At 45.5% G+C, this 19,535-nt stretch overlaps 2 protein-coding genes across 2 annotated transcripts in view; one reads left to right on the top strand and one right to left on the bottom strand.

The window, feature by feature from the left end:
• s100z (S100 calcium binding protein Z) overlaps nucleotides 1-19,535 on the bottom strand; it is a 95,804-nt gene that overhangs the window by 59,818 nt on the left and 16,451 nt on the right. The window lies entirely within an intron of this gene.
• ch25hl2 (cholesterol 25-hydroxylase like 2) lies at nucleotides 8,298-9,995 on the top strand. Its single transcript, XM_085990762.1, has one exon. The coding sequence runs from the start codon at nucleotides 8,547-8,549 to the stop codon at nucleotides 9,447-9,449; it is 903 nt and encodes a 300-aa protein (XP_085846888.1). The 5' UTR covers nucleotides 8,298-8,546; the 3' UTR covers nucleotides 9,450-9,995.

The raw sequence follows: 19,535 nt of genomic DNA, 5'->3' as shown, positions 1-19,535 counted from the left end.
ATTCTGGCTGAAGCATGTGATTCAACTGGCTGGGGAACAACACCAAACTCTTCTACAAACTTACACAGAGCCAGTAGAAATTAATCAGCAACTAACCTGAGAGTGATTGATGATCCCTTTAAATAGCATTGGTGAGGGATCCTTGCAGCTGGTGAACTCACGTTCAGCTGTGTGATGTGAAGATGGGGGGGGGGGACTTTTGCCAGCCCTGGGGAGGCAGGTATGGAGGCGGGACTGCCAGAAAATTGGCAGAAGCTGGGAGCAGGTATCAACCCCGCTCCCAACCCGCCTCCGGGCCATCTTCCCGGGAGGCGGGTCGCCAACTCGCGCAGGGACCCGTCTCCTCAAGGCGGGAAGAGGATTACAGCCACTTAACTGCCTGTTAACAGTTAAGAACATAAGAACATAAGAAATAGAAGCAGGAATAGGCCACTTGGCTCCTCGAGCCTGCTCTGCCATTCAATAAGATCATGGCTGATCTTGAGCTCAAAGCCACTTCCCTGCCCACTCCCCATAACCCTTCACTCCCTTATCTTGCAAAAATCTGTCTATCTCCACCTTAAATGTATTTAATGACCCAGTCTCCACAGCTCTCTGGGGCAGAGAATTCCACAGATTTATGTCCATCTGAGAGAAGAAATTCCTCCTCATCTCAGTTCTAAAAGGGCGACCCTTTATTCTGAAACTATGCCCCCAAATTCTAGATTTCCCCACGAGGGGAAACATCCTCTCTGCATCCACCTTGTCGAGCTCCCTCAGTATCTTATATGTTTCAATAAGATCACCTCTCATTCTTCTAAATTCCAATGAGTATAGGCCCAACCTACCCAACCTTTCCTCATAAATCAACCCCCTCATCTCTGGAATTAACCTAGTGAATCATCTCTGAACTGCCTCCAATGCAAGTATATTCTTCCTTAAATAAGAAGACCAAAACTGTACGCAGTACTCAAGGTGTGGACTCACCAATACCCTGGACAGTTGTAGTTATATTATAGGCAGTTAAGAGGGTTAGCCCCATTTTACCCACACAAATGCGGGCTTCCCGATGGCTGCAAACCTCACCAGGGTCAGTGAGGCAAGCAGTGGGTCTGCGGGGGTGAGAGGGGTCGAAAAGTGTACTGTGGAGGTGAGTGATGGGTGCAAGTATGGACAGGTAAGTATGAGAGGTGAGTGCAAAGTGTTAGAAAAAGTTTACTTACATTTGCTTCTTTCTGCAGGCTTCAACCCTTCAACAGCAGAGATGACAGAATGGCTGCTTCATTCTCCGATGCAGGAGCCATCTGATTTCTGCTAAGGAGAGAGGTTTGGTAAGTCTTCAGTCCAAGGGCTTACATTTGAACAGAGATTGTCAGTGTTTGACAGCTTCTCAAAGCTGTTAAATGATGACAATTCATCTGTCAAAAAATGTTTGACAGATGAAATGTCATACGCTGAAGTCCTCTGTCACCGGCTTTCCCTTAATTGGCCGGCTAAGCCTGCAGGGCGGGCTTAACAAGGTCAATCAAGGGAAAATAGCGTGGGTTGGCCGAATGTCATTAGGTGAGGGACTGAAACCTGACAAGCAGCAGTCCTGCCCCCAACATGTCCCCATTGATAAAATCCAGCTCAGGGTGTTTGCTCCAACGCTGAGAATGAAAATGGCAGCGCTGGCATCAAATCAGCATTGCACGCTGATTGATGTCACAATCTGCCTACACTACATACTTCGGTGCATGCTCTTTGTTATAAATCTCATCATTCATCAAGAAACTACTCGTGAAATAACACTGGACGGCCAGCTGGTGGCGCCGTCCAAGGAGTATAAATACTCGGGTGTCGGGCCCAGCTTTCCAGGGACATTTTGTAAGACAAGGAACTAGTGAAGTACAACTAGACCTCCATGTTCTGAAACAAGTTGATTAAAGCCTTGCTTTATGCTCAAATCAAGTGCGTAGTGAGTTTTATTATGTCAATTTAATCAACTTGATATCGACTCCACACTTTGGGTGATTCGGGAACAGCCAGCTATGACTTGAACTGTAGAAGGGAACTCGGACAAGTAATCGATCCATCATGGAGAAACTACTCAGACCCGACCGTCTCGACTTGAACCTGAATTCACTTACAGCCGCTAACACTGGAAACACTGGTATCGTACTTTCAGCAACTTCCTCAGGGTGTGTGGTGAAAATGTTCCTGATAAATCAGAGATACTTGCTAATTATGTATCCCCTCATGTGTTTGATTATATCGAAGACTGTGTAGACTATGACGCCGCTATCCAAATACTACAGCAGCTATATGTCAAGTCCCCAAATGAAATTTTTGCTCGGCATCTACTGGCCACAACTCGACAACAACCCGGGGAATCACTTGATGAATTCCTTCATAAACTTCACAGGCTCAGCAAGGATTGTAATCTTAAAGCTGTTACAGCTGAGCAGTAGCAGGAGGAGTTAATTTGTGATTCCTTTATTAATGGGATTGCATCTCCCTTCATACATCAGCATCTGTTGGAGAATAAAACCCTCAAGTTACAGGCTGCCTATGACCAGGCATGTTCTCTGGACTTAGCAAAGAGGAATGCAGACACCTATCTTTCACCACGTGCACGGGCTGCTGCTATCACTTTTAGTGACTCTTTCGATAGGCCTGGGGCGGAAGCCCTCACGGATGATGACTCCAACCCGGCTGATGACAACCCTACCCTAGAAACCTACACTGATGATGACCCCACCCTAGCGGCATCTTAGCAATCTGGAAGGAAGTGTTTCTTCTGTGGCGGTGCGTTCCATTATTGGAAATTTTGTCCTGCTCGTAACGCAACCTGCAATCATTGCAGCAAGAAAGGTCACTTTTCTAAGGTATGCCAGTCAAGAGCCACTGTTAATAAGAAAGGCCACTTTTCTAAGGTATACCGGTCGAGAGCTCCTGTTAGTTTTGCAGCTACTATCTATAAAACTGCTCCTCCCTCAAGAGCCTCTGCTAAGGTTACAGCTGCAACCTATAAAACTGCTCCTACCCCAAGAACCACCACTAAGGTTACAGCTGTCAAGGGTAAAACTGCCCCTCCTCCCATCACAGCTGTTTTTCCCCAAAGTCTGTCCCATGCAGCCACAAAGGTTTCGGTAAATGGGCACATTTTGAGAGCACTAATCGACTCATGCAGCTCTGACAGCTTCATTAGTGAGCGGGCTGTCAGTAAGTTAAAACTGCATATTTACCCCTCAGACAGGGAAATTGCAATGGCTCTGACGACACTGACCACCAATTCTTCCGGCTTTTGTCTTGTCGACCTTATTCTCAATGGCCGCACTTATTTCTCCACCCGGCTCGGGGTGCTCAAGAACTTTTGCAGTGATGTGCTCCTGGGACAGGATTTCCAGAAACAACACAAAAGACTCACTTTCGAGTTTGGAGGGTCAAAGCCAGAGCTTACTATTTCCAAAGTAACGTTTTGTGCGCTTTCAGCGGCTTCGCTCGACGAGCCCTCCTTGTTTGCCAATCTTTCCCCCCGATGTAAGCCCATAGTCACTAAATCACGATGTTTCAGCCAAGATGATCGATCCTTTATCGAGACAGAAATCTCTCGCCTTCTAGCTGACGGTATCATTGAGCCATGTTCATCTTCCTCGCGGGCTCAAGTCATCATTGTTAAAAATCCTCTGAAGCAACACAAGAAATTCTTTGCATCGATTACTCGCAAACTATTAACCAGTATACCGACCTGGATGCCTACCCACTACCACGTATCGATGACATGGTCAATAACCTTGCCAACTACAAAGTATTTTCAACTTTTGATTTAAAGTTCTTGTCCTTTAAAGGACTCTGACAAGAAGTATACAGCCTTTGAGGCCAATGGTCGGCTTTACCAGTTTTGTCACCTTCCATTTGGGATCACCAATGGGGTGGCCGTCTTTCAACGGGCAATGGATAGCCTAGTCAAACAGGAGAACTTAACGGGCACTTTTCCATATCTGGATAATATCACCATTACTGGTCATGACCAGAAGGAGCATGATGCCAACCTCCAGAATTTTTTTGACGTTCTCCGTCGTCGCAACTTAACCTTAAATGAGTCCAAATCTGTGAAATCAGTACCATCAGTCAACATCCTTGGCTATTGGATGGGCAACGGTGTCATCAAACCAGATCTGGAGCGACTTCGTCCGCTTCAGGAGCTCCCTCCCCCTACGAATCTCGGCTCTCTTCGTCGGGCACTTGGCATGTTCGCCTATTATGCAAAATGGATACCCCACTTCTCCGACAAGGTCCAGCCCCTGCTTCACACAAAGTCATTTCCATTAGAGGCAACGGCTATTTCAGCTTTCAACCTCCTCAAGCAACAACTGGAAAAAGCCACGCTTCGTTCCATTGATGAAAATCTTCCTTTCGTGGTCGAGTGCAATGCATCGGATGTGGCGATCTCTGCTACCTTGAATCAAGGTGGTCGACCCGTTGCATTTTTGTCCAGAACTTTGCAGGGTAGCAAGCTCCATTATCCTCCTGTCGAGAAGGAGGCTACGGCCATCATCGAAGCGGTACATAAATGGAGTCATTTTCTCGCTTGTCGCCATTTCACACTTATAACCGATCAGCGCTCCGTGGCCTTTATGCTGGATAACTGGAAACGCACTAAGCTCAAGAACAACAAAATACAACTCTGGAGGATGGAATTGGCCACCTTTGGATACACCATACATTATCGACCCGGCAAAGAGAATGTGGCCCCGGATACACTCACGCGGGCATTCTGCTCTTCGATGTCAACTTCGACTCTGGCGGATCTTCATACTGACTTATGCCATCCTGGCGTTACCCGTATGTTGCACTTTGTGCGATCTAAAAATCTCCCATTTTCTGCGGAAGATGTGAAAAGAATGTGCTCCTCCTGTAGAATTTGTGCGGAATTAAAACCGCAATTCTTCCGTCCATCGGATGGCTCGCTCATACACGCTATGCAGCCTATGCAGCGACTCAGCATTGACTTTAAAGGGCCATTGCCTTCCTCAACACGAAACACCTACTTACTGACTATGGTGGACGAATATTCACGCTTTCCCTTTGCTTTCCCCTGTCCCAATATGTTTACTTCCACAGTGATCAAATGCCTTGATCAAGTCTTTTCCCTTTGCGGTACGGCCAATTTCATCCACTCTGATCGGGGTCCCTCCTTCATGTCAAGCGAACTCAAAAGTTATCTCTCCCAACGGGGAATCACCACAAGTAAAATGACACCGTACCATCCCATCAGTAATGGACAGGTTGAGAGATACAACGCTATCATTTGGAATGCTGTTCGTCTTGCGCTGAGGTCACGTAACCTACCAGACCAGCAGTGGGAAACTATGCTCCCTGACGTGTTGCATTCCATCAGGTCTCTCCTTTCTACGCCTACCAATGTCACACCTCACGAGCGATTCTTCAGCTTCCAGCATCGCTCCACCCATTGGGACGTCTCTACCGTCATGGTTGGCAGCTCTCGGCCCCGTGCTGCTCCGAAGATTCGTCCGATCATCTAAAAATGATCCTCTCGTCAACGAGGTAGAACTCACGGACGTCAACCCCACGTACGCGCACGTGCAGTACCCTGATGGCTGGGAGTGCACCGTTTCACTCCAGGACTTGGCTCCCTGTCCGGCCGGTTCTACGGACCCAACTGATAGAGGGACCCACGTGCCGACAATCTGCGCTCCCCCGAAGATGGGGCATTGAGAGATCTGCCAGCTGCCCCACTGGATCCACTCAGGGAGCCGAGCACTCCCCGTGGGATGGCCACCCGAGGCCAGGACGCCAGTCAATCCCCGGCTATCCAACAGGATGGAGCCAGTTCTGCGCCTGTGGGGACCCGCAACCGGAGTCACGATCTCCCCAGCCTCCCTCAGGTCGATCAGAGCAACACGGGCCCTGTCGATCTACCGGTATGGATCAAGCGGCCCAGGGACCAAGACATGGTCCGGGGAGACGTGCCTTCTAGCCATAAACAAAAATCTAAAAGACTGTGGCTATTCATGGTCCGCCTGATCCACTAAGAGGAAGTCGTTGGACTTCCAAATCTTTTAGGCAGGAAGAATGTTATAAATCTCATCATTCATCAAGCAACTACTCATGAAATAACGCTGGATGGCCAGCTGGTGGCGCCGTCCAAGGAGTATAACTACTCGGGCGTCGACCCCAGCTTGCCAGGGACATTTTGTAAGACAAGGAATTAGTGAAGTACAACTAAACCTCCATGTTCTGAAACAAGTCGATTAAAGCCTTGCTTTATGCTTAAACCAAGTGCGTAGTGAGTTTTATTCCGTCACTCCTGACGCCTGCCCTACTGCCCTGCCAAAATGGCTTCCAGTGTGGCCTACACCAGAAGTGTTATGCCATTTTCATCAAGAAAATGGCAAATTGGGCGCTACAGAACCAAATTTCTAGCCCGTGGTTTATAGGATCACAAAACTTTAGGCATAAGTGAATTAAGTGCATAACTCCAATACGCCCAAGTCTCCTCGATCTTTTACATCCATCCATCAAACTTTCCTTCTGAACGAATCTACACAAAGATATCAAATTAGAAGTAGTCACAAACTACCAGGAAGAATGCAGGTTATTACAGAAGGACATAACCAGGCAAGGAGATTCAGCAGTTAAGTGGTCCATGCAGTTTAATAAAGAAAGATGTAAGGAAATCTATTTTGGGAACAAGAAAAAAACTGGAAATAAGTGGTAAATTTCTCAAAAAGTGGAGGACAAAATATTCTAGGTGTGCAGATATTTAAATCTTAAAAAGTGAGTGGGCAGGTAAAATAAAAGCCATTAAAAAGGCAAATGGGTATTTGGAGATGTGTATCTAAAGGGATAGAATAGAAAAGCAAAGATATTGTGATGGTTAGATAACTTCGGGAATACTACTCTGGCTCCACTCTTTATGTGATTGAAGGATGAGGAAAGGCTGGAATCATTGTATTCCCTCAAACAAGATTGAGCCGATGGTGTTCAAATTGCTGTGTTTTGGCAAATGAAATAAATACTGAACAGTTTTTCTTCGATGAAGACAGTTCCCCTTTCATTGTTGGTTACTATATAGGTTTGTGAAGGAAATTGAAATCTGAACAGTGTAAGACTACAAATTTGAGTTTTTCCCCAAATCCGACGTGCTTCTATTTATTATAACCAGCTCTTTTTTCCCCGTGTTTGTTCAAAATGTCCCAGTTCCTGAGGAGAGGAGCCCTTGTCCTTTAAAGCGCTCATACAGCGGTAAACACCACCGCTACCCGCCAGGCGGCCCATGTGGCAAAGGAATCTCTCCCCTCCATCACAACATCTTTGTCTTTGGATCTTCACTGTAAAACTAACAAAAACGGAGTCAGTGTCAACTTTGCTGAGCGGCTTTTAAATTCTGTATTTGCCGTACTGTAATATTGAAAATCACTAGCTTCTTAACCAACCTTACATTATTTTTATTTTATTTTTTTTTGGGGGGGGGGCTCTGTTGCAGTGTACAGGGGAAGTGCGGGAAATGAGCAGGAACCAGCAACCAAAAATAGTTTGAGAACTCAAAGTGCTCTTAATTCTGAAGCGAGTTCAATGTGCAGTGTTTGGCTTCCCGGTTACATTCTGTTCTAGTCTTTCCACTTTTCTATTTTTTAAAGAACTTTCCACAACCCCTTCGTTTGTTCTCATTCCTGTTACTTCAGTAGGTGTTAAGATGATAAATGCGCAGGCATAGATTTTCTTTTTAACGTGTATGGAGGCAGAAGGAGGGGGTTTCATTCGACTATTTTCTTGAAGGGGAGTGAGTAAAAAGCGTTTGTTTTTCTTTCACTTTTATTGAAGTTCGCTGATTTCTGTTAAAATGTACGAGATGCAGCCCCTTTGAAGGCTGCATTTTTCTTGGCGTTATACAACAGGGGAAATCGCACAAGGGAAAAGCAAAATACTGCAAATGCTGACAATCTGAAACAAGAACAGAAAAGAATGAGCTTTGAAGAAGAGTCCGCACCCGGAACGTTAACTTGGCTGTCCCATGCTGCCGAACCTGGTGTGTGTTTGCACCGTGCTGAGTTCTGCATTTACTTCAGATGAATTAGCATTTTCATGGGAGTGGGAGTTTCCATGGTTGAGTCAGATTTGTATTTGGACAGTTAATTTACCCAACTATACCGGGTTTTTTCTTTCCCCCTCCATATGACCTTTGGGTTTTCGAGTGCGCTCCAGGGCCAATCGGAGCTTTTGGGCGTCTCCAACAAAGAGCCGCTCCACAGGCAAATGATATTCGGCGCAACCCCCGACATTGCTATAAATATAGGTGCAACGCACCGACCCACCACTTCCAAGCTGAACTTCAGTTCCAGCAACGATCATAACGAGAGAGAGAGAGAGAGAGCGAGAGAGACTTCGGCAAAAGTGGAGGAAAAACTAGCTACAGTTTTAACGCTTGAAAAATCCAAATTTCTTCGCGTCAATTTCAGAGTCTCTCAAAGTCTGCTTAGAGTTGGGCGGGAAAAAAAGCTGCAAGTTTGTGCACCTTCACTTGTGATCGCCCAACAAGCGACTTTGTGCCGTCTATCCTGATGTATTCCATAGGTTCGAGCAGAGTCTTCGACCCTTACGTGCAGGTAATCCAAAATGCCAATATCACCCAGTACATCTGGGACAAGTCCTTGCTGCAACCCTTGTGGGACTACCTGCGCTACAACCACCAGGATGCTCTCCGATCGCCTCTCTTCCCCGTTGTCATCTCGGTCTCCACCTATTTCGCCGTGTGCACCTTCTACATGATGCTCGACTTTCTGGCTCCCAGATGCCCGCTCATCAACAGATACAAGATCCATCCCGAACAACATGTAACGTGGGAAGACATCTTCAAGACTCTGTGGCACACCGCCTACAACCACGTTATCTTTGTCTTTCCAGCTGCCGTGGGTCAGTGGTACTGGAGACCACCGATCCCACTACAGGAGGAGGCACCCCGGCTCTCCGAGTTTCTCATTGGCATCCTGGGCTGTACAATACTCTTCGATTTCCAGTATTACTTTTGGCACATGATGCACCATAGAGTCCGGTGGCTCTACACTACTTTTCATGCTATCCATCACAAATATTATGCCCCCTTCTCCTGGTCAACTCAGTACCTCTCTGCCTGGGAACTGATCAGTGTTGGCTTTTGGACCACTATCGACCCAATTATCCTACAGTGTCACTGCCTCACAGGGTTCACATTCATGGTCTTCAACATCTGGATCTCGGTGGACGATCACAGCGGCTATGACTTCCCCTGGGCCCTTCACAATATCATCCCTTTCGGCCTCTGGGGTGGCACTGTTAAGCACGATGCCCACCATCAGAAACCCCAGAGCCATTTTGCCCCTTTCTTCGCTCACTGGGACTGGCTTTGTGGCACTTGCGGTGACTACAAACGCTCGCCCGCCGTCTTAGAGATGCAAAAAAAGAAACGGAAAGCAAGTGAAGACTAGAGCTGAAACCAACAATAACATGTCTCCCATCAGACTGTTGCTCGCAGCTGCATTTCTCCATTGTAAAACCTGATGTCGAATGAAACGAATGGAGGTGACGGACACATGGACTGGCAGTGGAATAGTATCAATCTTGAGGAATGTGACGAGGTATATTCTGATGCTCACAGTCTCTTCCAGTATTTATTTGGACATTTAAAAAAGCGAACAAAATACTTTGAGTATAGCTAAGTGTAATATTTACGATATTAAAGAGTCTTCCATTTTTATTTGTAAGGCAAACATGTCATAACAACATCCTGTTTTAACAATGTGCCAGATTTATTAATGTTTCAATGATCTTGTGCAATGTATAGTGGAAAGAACGAGACGACGAATCCCCTGTATTATCGATTCGGTCTACTTTCCAACTGCATGCCGCATGTATTTAAAGAATACGATGTGTGTATTTAAGAGGAGGTATGGAATACATACAACAATGTAAATATGTCTTTGGAAAATATTGTATGTCTTCGAATTCAAATAAAAGCGATCACTTTGTATACACTTCTGAGTCTGTGCTCAATGTTTCTCCTCAGAAGGAAGTATGAGCAGAAGGGAGCATCCTACATAAAGTTTTAGCACAAAAACTTTTGAGCACTACGAAACTACTCGAAAATATATGGTGACTGCCTTTATCATATCTGTATTAAATACGTTTGAACATTATTTTCATTATACATTTGATGAAACGCTACAATATAATTAACAATCCCTGGCGCTGTTCAAAGGACATTCTAACCTGGCATCAAAACCAAAAGTGCAGGTCAGACAGTATCTGTGGAGAGAGAAACAGAGTTAGCGTTTCAGGTCGATGACCTTTCATCTAGTATAACCTGACCGTTACGTTGTTCTCTGACTATTCCTCTTTTCCTACTGGACGGATTGTCCATAGGTGACCCGATCACCATCCAAGCAGCTTTTAGTATTTCCAACCGAGTGTAGGTAGTACATTTAAAATTATACGCATTCCACCTAAAAGCTACTCACCCCTGTGCTGTGCGCTATTATTATACATTCCTAGATAGTGTCTTTGGGCATCTGCTCCCACCCGTCCCTCCCTGTGCAAAAGTTTGCATCCTATATTAAAATAGTATATTCTGGTTAATAAAACAATTGAGTCCATTTATGTGAGGTTGATCATTACAGTATGTTGAATCAGATGTTCGAGGTGAAAAAGCTTTTATAAATAGGGACATAGAGTACAAGAAAAAGAGGTTACGGTAAAATTGTACAGGCAATGATTATGCCGCAATTAAAGTATGGGTGCAATCTTGGATGTTCATTTTAGAAAGTCATAGAGTACACAGCGGGGGTTCACAAAATGATACCAGAGATGGAAAAGGAAAGTTATGAAGAGAGACTTTAGATATTGGGACTTTTTCCGTGGAAGCAGAAAAAGCTGAGATTTAATAAGTGTTTTATTAATTATGAAAGATTTTGATAGAGTGAATAAAGAAAGACTATTTCTGCTTTCCTCTGGTTGGGAGTCAATGGTGAGGAGTTAACATTTTTAAATTACATTTAAGAGAGTGAAGAGAAAGGTTAGGATAAATTTCCTGACACAGCAAGCTGTTGGAGCATGGAATGTTTTACCACAATGAATAGTTCAGGAAGTGAACTATGTTGTTTAAGAGAAAAGTGGATAATGGTAGGGCTGGATTCTCTTCTTCGGGGTAGAGTCCTGGTGAGTCAGGACATCTGTCCGCCCCTCCGAATCCATTCCAACTCATTTCCCTGAATCTGGGTTCATCCCATATGGATAGAGAACTCCTGGTGGGATTCCCACTGCCAAGACAGAGCCTGCCAGGGTGCTACAGCACTGATGGTGCTGTAATAAGGACATTGCTGCAGCACCTGAAGAAGTAGCAAGGGATCTAAATGGGGCAGAAGTGTCCCGTTGATCAGTATCACAGTCCCACTGAAGGCCTTGGCTGAGACCAAGCCTTCAGTAGGTAAAAGTTTTGGGGCTAGACAGGAGGAAGAGGAGAACACTGCAAGGCCCTCTCCTCCAATCGCTCCTCAAGGCCATTGCCACTGCTGCCTGGTGCCAACTGCCACATTCTCATGGTGGCCCTGGAAATCAGCAGTAAGTGGGGCAAACACATGAGAAATCCTCCAGAGACCCAGTCCCCAGTAGGCCTCACTGCCCAAATTTCCCCCCATTCTCCACCACAATTCTGCTCAATTTCAGGTGGGAATGTGGAGGAGAATCTGAGCCTTCAACTAGGGGAAGATAGAGGGCTACAGGGAGAGAGTGGGGCAATGGCATTAGTTTTGGATTACTCTGGCAAAGAGCTGGAACAGATATGATGGTCTGAATTACTTCCTTCTCTGCTATAAACATCTATGGTTCTTCTGTGGCTCTATATGGCAATTTTTTCATTAGGTGAAAAATGGGCAGTGACATCACAATTAATATGAAATCAAAGATTGTGTTTATTGCAAATTTCCTCAACAACAAATTAGGGCAATAATGATGGAAACTGTGAATTCACCAGGACAATCTTATAACTAAATTTCTTCTTCTACTTTATCACTAGTCATTGAAAATGAACAAGAAGAATACTGCCTGACGTACTTGGTAAAATAAACAAAAATGCATAACAAATTCTAGCATTTAGTTTAATATTTGTTAGCCATGAAATTTATGTAGACCGTAAATAAAATGTTCAGGTTATTTATCAATTAGCACACAAGCCGTAATCTACATTTACACATTTTTGTACTTGACAGATATACACATGTCTTCATTCAATTTCAGCATGCTTTTAACTAATTGCTTCATCTCATGCTTTGGTCATCATAAGAAGATAAGAAATTTGAGAGTGAGCAAAGGCCATTTAGGGCACAAAGCCTGCCCCATTCAGAGTCAATGTATGATTATTATATATCATGGATTGATCCTCCCTGCTCCCCCCCCCCACCACCACCACTATCACATATGTCATTTGTTGATCCCCTGTTCAATGCACACCACTTTCTGTCCTTAACTTCTCCTAAGAGACTAAACAATAATCAATTAATTAGCTTGACAAGATAATCAGAAAACAACTCACACTTAATATGTTGGAAAGTCTTTTGAACCCCAAGGCCAGAATTATTCGGGGTGTCAGGGGGCGCGTTTGGTGGCAGATCAGCTGAGAAAATGTTCCCTACCCGCTGTCAACACTAGTCTCCCAGATGTTGGTTCTGTCTGTCGGCAGGGGAGGCAATTTAGATCATTAGCTGGATTGTTAAGAGGTAATTAACTAGTATTTTAAGCTCACCTTTAGATTTTTAGAAATAACAACAGAAAATGCTGGAAAAACTCAGCAAGTCAGGCAACATCCGTGGAGAGAAATTTGAGTTGACGTTTCGGGTTTGACCCTTCTTCAAAACTGGAGAGAAAAGGAACTAGATCGAAGGCAGGGCTGCGATCGGACAAAAGAATAAAAGAACCAAAAGAAGTAAAAGAGATTAGAAGCTAGACGAGATGGTAATAGGCTGTGATTAGGTGTAAAGTGTACTGGCAGGGCAAAAGATAGCTGCCAGGTGTGAGAGAGAAACAAAAGGAAAGGGGGGGGGGGGGAAAGGAAAGGAGTGGAAAAATATAAGTGAAAATGAAATAGGGGCCGAGGTTATGATCTGAAATTGTTGAACTCGATATTGAGACCGGAAGGCTGCAGACTGCCTAATCGGAAGATGAGGTGCTGTTCCTCGAGTTTACGTTGAGCTTCCGTGGAACAGTACAAGAGGCCAAGGACGGTGAGGTCCGAGTGGGAATGGAGCGGTGAATTAGATTTTTAGAGTTTGCCAATGGCTTCCCCGCTGCTTGGGGATCACATCGAGTAAGGAGGTCGGGTGTTGTGTCAGCATGGGGTGATTTCTAAACTTGACAGCTGCAAATGGACTATAAAAGCTCCCATTTCATAGGTCTTCACTTTGCAAGGTTAGAAGCTGTTGCTTACTGTATTTGGAACGCATATTGAGCTTTATGCAACTTGCAAGTGGAGCAAGCTCTCTATCCAGTGTCACCTCATTGGAAAAACCTCTCTCACCATTGACAGATTGCTTCTGTCATCTCAACCTCACCTGCCATCTATTCCATCAGCATTGGTGCCCTTGAAAAAATCTCACCTTGGTCCTCAGAATCCCACCATGATCAGCCCAACACCAGCAGCACCAGGCACACCAGCAGCACCAATAACAACACCAACCTTCTCCGCAATTAGCTGGTGCTGCACAGGACACAGGGCACCCGACCACATTGCTGCCCGGGTGGCCAGGGATGGCCTCACATGGCCACATTTACTTCACTTGATGCTGTACACCCTGATGTGCCAGGTTGGCACCACCCCACACCAACACCATAAAGTATCTCTACAATGCCCAAGCCATTCCTTTCACACTCACCGCCATTGCGGGGTGTACCATTATGTCTCACCATTCACTGCAACTCACTATGCTACTTCCAAAGGTGCACACCAATCTGTCCAAGAACACAAAGTGTTGAAAATAAAGATTTCAATGTTTGACAGCACATTAACAGAAACTTCACATGAACATTGACTAAAACACGCAAGTGCCTACCCTTGTGTGTTGTTAGTTGATATGATTGGACTAGGATGAGGGTGAGTGTGAGGGGTGGCTAGTGAGATGGGGAAGTGATAATGTAGATAGAGAGGGATGGGTGGAGGTGCAAGGTAAGAAGGAGTTGGATATATTTCTTAAGGCTAAAGGGATCAAGGGATATGGGGAGAAAGCAGGGACAGGGTACTGAATTTGGATGATCAGCTATGATCTCATTAAATGGCGGAACAGGCTCGAGGGTTGAATGGCCTACTTCTGCTCCTATCTTCTATGTTTCTATGTTTCTATGTAAGTTGGTGTGAGTAAGGATGTGCAGGAGTAGGGTACTGAAGGCAGATTGATGGGGATGTGATGGGTGGCACAGCAGGATAAGGTTGAGTGTAGCTTTGCAGTAATGTTTCGTGATCTACTGAGATCATTGAAAGGTTTGCACCACTGCAGCCTGGTCCTCCTGATGACATCCCTGCTTGTGTCCTCCTGTGCAATGTGCAACCAGGCTGCATTGATCTCCTGGGGAGGTCTCTTCCGCCCATGGGAAGGGAAGAGAACCTCCCTGTGGGCAGTGACTCCCTCCATAAGCATATGGAGGGAGTCATGGGAGAGCCTGGGTGCAGCCGTCCACCTTTCTGCAGTGCTTGTCAGTGTTTGCAGCACCTGAATGCTGTAGAACACTGACAGCAGAACTGTCAATATTAATTTGGGCATGGTCCCTTTAAGGAAACCGGCTGATGACGCATCATCAAGTGATGGCATAAGACACGCTTCCTTCAATTGGCTGGCAAATGCGCTGGGCGGTCTTAACAAGCCCAATCAGCATAAAATTCTTTTCACAGAGCAGGATGGAGCCAGCAGCAGGGTCGCACCCCGCCACCGACCCCGGCCGCCCCAGACCCGCCTCGGTAGGTGAAATTGTGACCCATCTGTTGGTGAACTGTTAGAAGATAAAAGGGAAAGCAGAGGGAAGCCTTTTTGGGGAGAAACAGGAAAGCCCTGAGGTCATTCTAGTTTTATTTAAAGCTTTAGGTATAGGAACAGGAGTAGGCCATTTAAGCCGTCAAGCCCTTTCCACTATTCAATTAGATCATGGCTAATCTGTACTTCAGGCTCATGAAGTTAGTCCTTCTGGAGGAACAGTTAGAAGACATATTGTTTAAGTTAAGTAAGATGACCCACTTATATGGAGAAGCATGATAAATTCTTTATTTTGTATCATTACTTTGTAAATTTGTTTGACTTAACCAATTGTTTGACCCTGACACCAAATCAGTTATAGAACTGATTTTTTTTGAACAAAAGCAAGAATCAATACATGTAAGTATTTAAGCAATAGTTTACAGAAGATAAAGAATCATATTACCCCGTTATCTTTTGACCGTAACTCAGCTGCAATGTTCGACCTTCTCTTCGTGTTTCGCGGAATCCTCCCAATGGTCCCTTCGCCTATCTCTCCTTCTCTATCCTGAGTTAATTTGTGAGTTGCCTACTTATTCGCTGAATGTTCCTGCCCAACCTTTAGCGTCGCACACCCACTACCATTATTACAGCCTAACAGATTTCTCCCATCTGTTCTTCTCCCTTTTCTTTGAGCCAGTAAAAATAAAGAACAACTCCACACCTTATTGTGACATCCTAGTATACATGACTATGGCCAATGTTCCTGTTAAGCCAGTAGATGCAGGAAGGATGTTCCCGATGGCCGGGGAGTCAAGAACTAGGGGTCACAGTCTAAAGACAAGGGGTAAGCCATTTAGGACTGAGATGAGGAGGAATTTCCTCACCCAGAGAGTGGTGAACCTGTGGAATTCTCTGCTACAGAGGGCGGTGGAGGCTAATTCATTAAATATATTCAAGAAGGAGTTGGATATATTTCTTAAGGCTAAAGGGATCAAGGGATACGGGGAGAAGGCAGGGACAGGATACTGAATTTGGATGATCAGCCATGATCTCATTGAATGGCGGAGCAGGCTCGAGGGGCCGAATGGCCTACTCCTGCTCCTATCTTCTATGTCTATGTCTATCTATGTTAAGCTGAACAGCCACGCAATGGTTTGGCATTCCAGCGGCTTTCAAATGGAAAAACCGTGCATGTGCGGAAATTCGAATAGGCCACGCAGTCCAGTAAAGGGGCCACGCATCCCCCCCAAAAAAAATTTAGTGGGAACATTGATTATGGCTAAGGCGTAGACTATAAAAATACTAATATTGACAGTTTCATGTCCCAACATCTGTTACCAAAGCAATTCTCATTCCACCCAACAATTTGTCAACTATGCCTTGAGCCTTAATCTTCCTTACTAGCTTGACATGAGGAACTTTGTCAAATGTCTTTTAAATATCCAAGTAAACTACATTAATCTTTTCCATTATATTAGTTACCGCATCAAAAAATTCCAGTATGCTTGTAATATATGACCTATTATTTCTAAGACAAAACTGATTGCTGGCAATGATAGCCATGCTCTGAAAATGTTTATTCTTCTATTTATTTTTTATACATTCATGGAATGTGGGCATTGCTGGCAAAGCCAGCATTTATTGCCCATCCCTAATTGCCCTTGAGAAGGTGGTGGTAAGCCTCCTTTTTGAACCGCTGCAGTCTGTGTGGTGAAGGTACTCCCACAGTGCTGTTAGATAGAGAGTAACAGGGATTTTACCCAGCGACGATGAAGGAACTGCGATATATTTCCAAGCCAGGATGGTGTGTGACTTGGAGGGGAACTTAGAGGTGGTGGTGTTCCCATGCGCCTGCTGCCCTTGTCCTTCTAGGTGGTAGATGTCACGGGTTTGGGAGGTGCTATCAAAGAACCCTTGGTGAGTTGTTGCAGTGCATCTTGCAGATGGTACACACTGCAGCTACGGTGCGCCAATGGTGGAGGAAGTGAACGTTTAAGGTGGTGGATGGGATGTCGATCAAGTTGGCTGCTTTGTCCTGGATGGTGTTGGCTTCTTGAGTGTTGTTGGAGCTGCACTCATCCAGGAAAGTGTAGAGTATTCCATCACTCTCCGGACTTGTGTCTTGAAGGTGGTGGAAAGGCGTTTGGGCATCAAGAGGTGAGCCACTCATTGCAGAATACCTAGCCTCTGACCTGTTCTTGTAGTCACAGTAGTTATGTGACTGGTCCAGTTAAGTTTCTGGTCAATGGTGACCTCCAGGATGTTGATGGTGGAGAATTCGATGATAGTAATGCTATTGAATGTCAAGGGAGATGGTTGGACACTCTACTTTTGGAGATAGTCATTGCCTGGCACTTGTGTGGCGCGAATGTTGCTTGCCACTTTTTAGCCCAAGCCTGGATGTTCAGGTCTTGCTGCATGTGGGCATGGAATGCTTCATTATCTGAAGAATTGCGAATGGAACTGAACACTGCAATCATCAGCGAATATTCCTACTTTTGACCTTATGATGGAGGGAAGGTCATTGATGAAGCAGTTGCAGATGGTTGGGTGTAGGACACTGCCCTGAGGAACTCCTGCTACGATGTCCTGGGGCTGAGGGGTTGGCATCCAACAACCACAGCCATCTTCCTTTGTAGAGACTCCAGTCAGTGAAGCATTTTCCCCCTGATTCCCATTGACTTCAATTTTACTAGGGCTCCTTGCTGCCACACTCTGTCAAATGCTGCCTTTATGTCAAGGGCAGTCACTCTCCCCTCTAGAATTCAGCTCTTTTGTCCATGTTTCGACCAAATCTGTAATGAGGTCTGGAGCCAAGTGATCCTGGCTGAACCCAAACTGGGCATCAGTGAGCAGGTTATTAGTGAGTAAGTGCCAGTTGATAGCACTGTCGATGATACTTTCCATCACTTTGCTGATGATTGAAAGTAGTCTGATGAGGTGATAATTGGTCGGATTGGATTTGTCCTGCTTTTTGTGAACAGGACATACCTGGGCAGTTTTCCACATTGTCGGATAGATGCCAGTGTTGTAGCTGTACTGGAACAGCTTGGCTAGAGGCACGGCTAGTTCTGGAGCTCAAGTCTTCAGCACTACAGCCGGGATGTTGTTGGGGCCCATAGCCTTTGCTGTATCCAGTGCGCTCAGCCACTTCTTGATATCTCATGAAGTGAATTGAATTGGCTGAAGACTGGCATCTGTGATGGTGGGGGCCTCAGGAGGAGGCCGAGATGAATCATCCACTCGGCACTTCTGGCTGAAAATGGCTGCGAATGCTTGAACCTTGTCTTTTGCACTCACATGTTTGGCTCCTTCATCAGTGAGGAAAGGGGTATTCATGGAGCCTCCTCCTCCCGTTAGTTGTTTAATTGTCCACCACTATTCATGAGTGGATGTGGCAGGACTGCAGAGCTTTGATCTGATCCATTGGTTGTGGGATCGCTTAGCTCTGTCTATAGCATGCATATAGCCCTGTGTTGTAGTTTCACCAGTTTGGCACCTCATTTTTAGGTATGCCTGATGCTGCTCCTGGCATGCTCTTCCATCTCTTCATTGAACCAGACTTGGTCCCCTGGCTTGATGGTAATGGTAGAGTGAGGGATATGCTGGGCCATGAGGTTACAGATTGTGGTGGAATACAATTCTGCTCCTTCTGATGGCCCACAGCGCCTCATGGATGCCCAGGTTTGAGCTGCTAGATCTGTTCTAAATCTATCCCATTTAGCACGATGGTAGTGCCACACAACACGATGGAAGGTGTCCTCAGTGTGAAGACAGGACTTCATCTCCACAAGGACTGTGCAGTGGTCACCCCTTCCACCTGCATCTGTGACAGGTAGATTGACGAGGATGAGGTCAAGTAGGTTTTTCCCTCATGTTGGTTCTCTCACCACTTGCTGCAGGCCCAGTCTGACAGCTATGTCCTTCAGGACTCGGCCAGCTTGATCAGTAGTGGTGCTACTGAGCCACTCTTGGTGATGGACATTGAAGTCTCCCACCCAGAGTACATTCTGTGCCCTTGCTACTCTCAGTGCTTCTTCCAAGTGGTGTTCAACATGGTGGAGTACTGAATCATCAGCTGAGGGAGGGTGGTAGGTTATAATCAGCAGATTTCCTTGCCCATGTTTGACCTGATGCCATGAGACTTCATGGGGTCCAAAGTCAATGTTGAGGACTCCCAGGGCCACTCCTTCCTGAATGTATACAACTCTGCTGCCACCTGTGGAGGATCTATCCTGCCGGTGAGACAGGACATACCCAGGGATGGCGATGGAGGAGCCTGGGACATTGTAGCATCTTGTAGTGTGTCATTAAGCACTTTTCCCACCAAGAATGTTTGGCTAACCGGCCTGTAACTACCTGGTTCCTGCCTTATTTTATATGTGCTATGGATTTCATACCCTATTTATTATGGCTGGAATTTGTCTTCAGTCCTGTTTTATTAAAATAGATGTTGTAATGTATTATCACATGATTTGGTATGAGCATGCTTAGTTTGCTCTGGCCTAATAAAGCAAGCACATGGACTAGCAACTCATCGTGTCTCTGCCCTTTGTGGTGTATGTGCCTTTAAGAGCAATT

This window comes from Somniosus microcephalus, chromosome 1 (assembly GCF_052327205.1).
Source record: "Somniosus microcephalus isolate GS21.2 chromosome 1, FLI_Smic_1.0, whole genome shotgun sequence".
Taxonomy (NCBI): Eukaryota; Metazoa; Chordata; class Chondrichthyes; order Squaliformes; family Somniosidae; genus Somniosus; species Somniosus microcephalus.
Note: the sequence above shows the minus strand (reverse complement) of the source record. Positions and strands in the feature narration are given on the sequence as shown.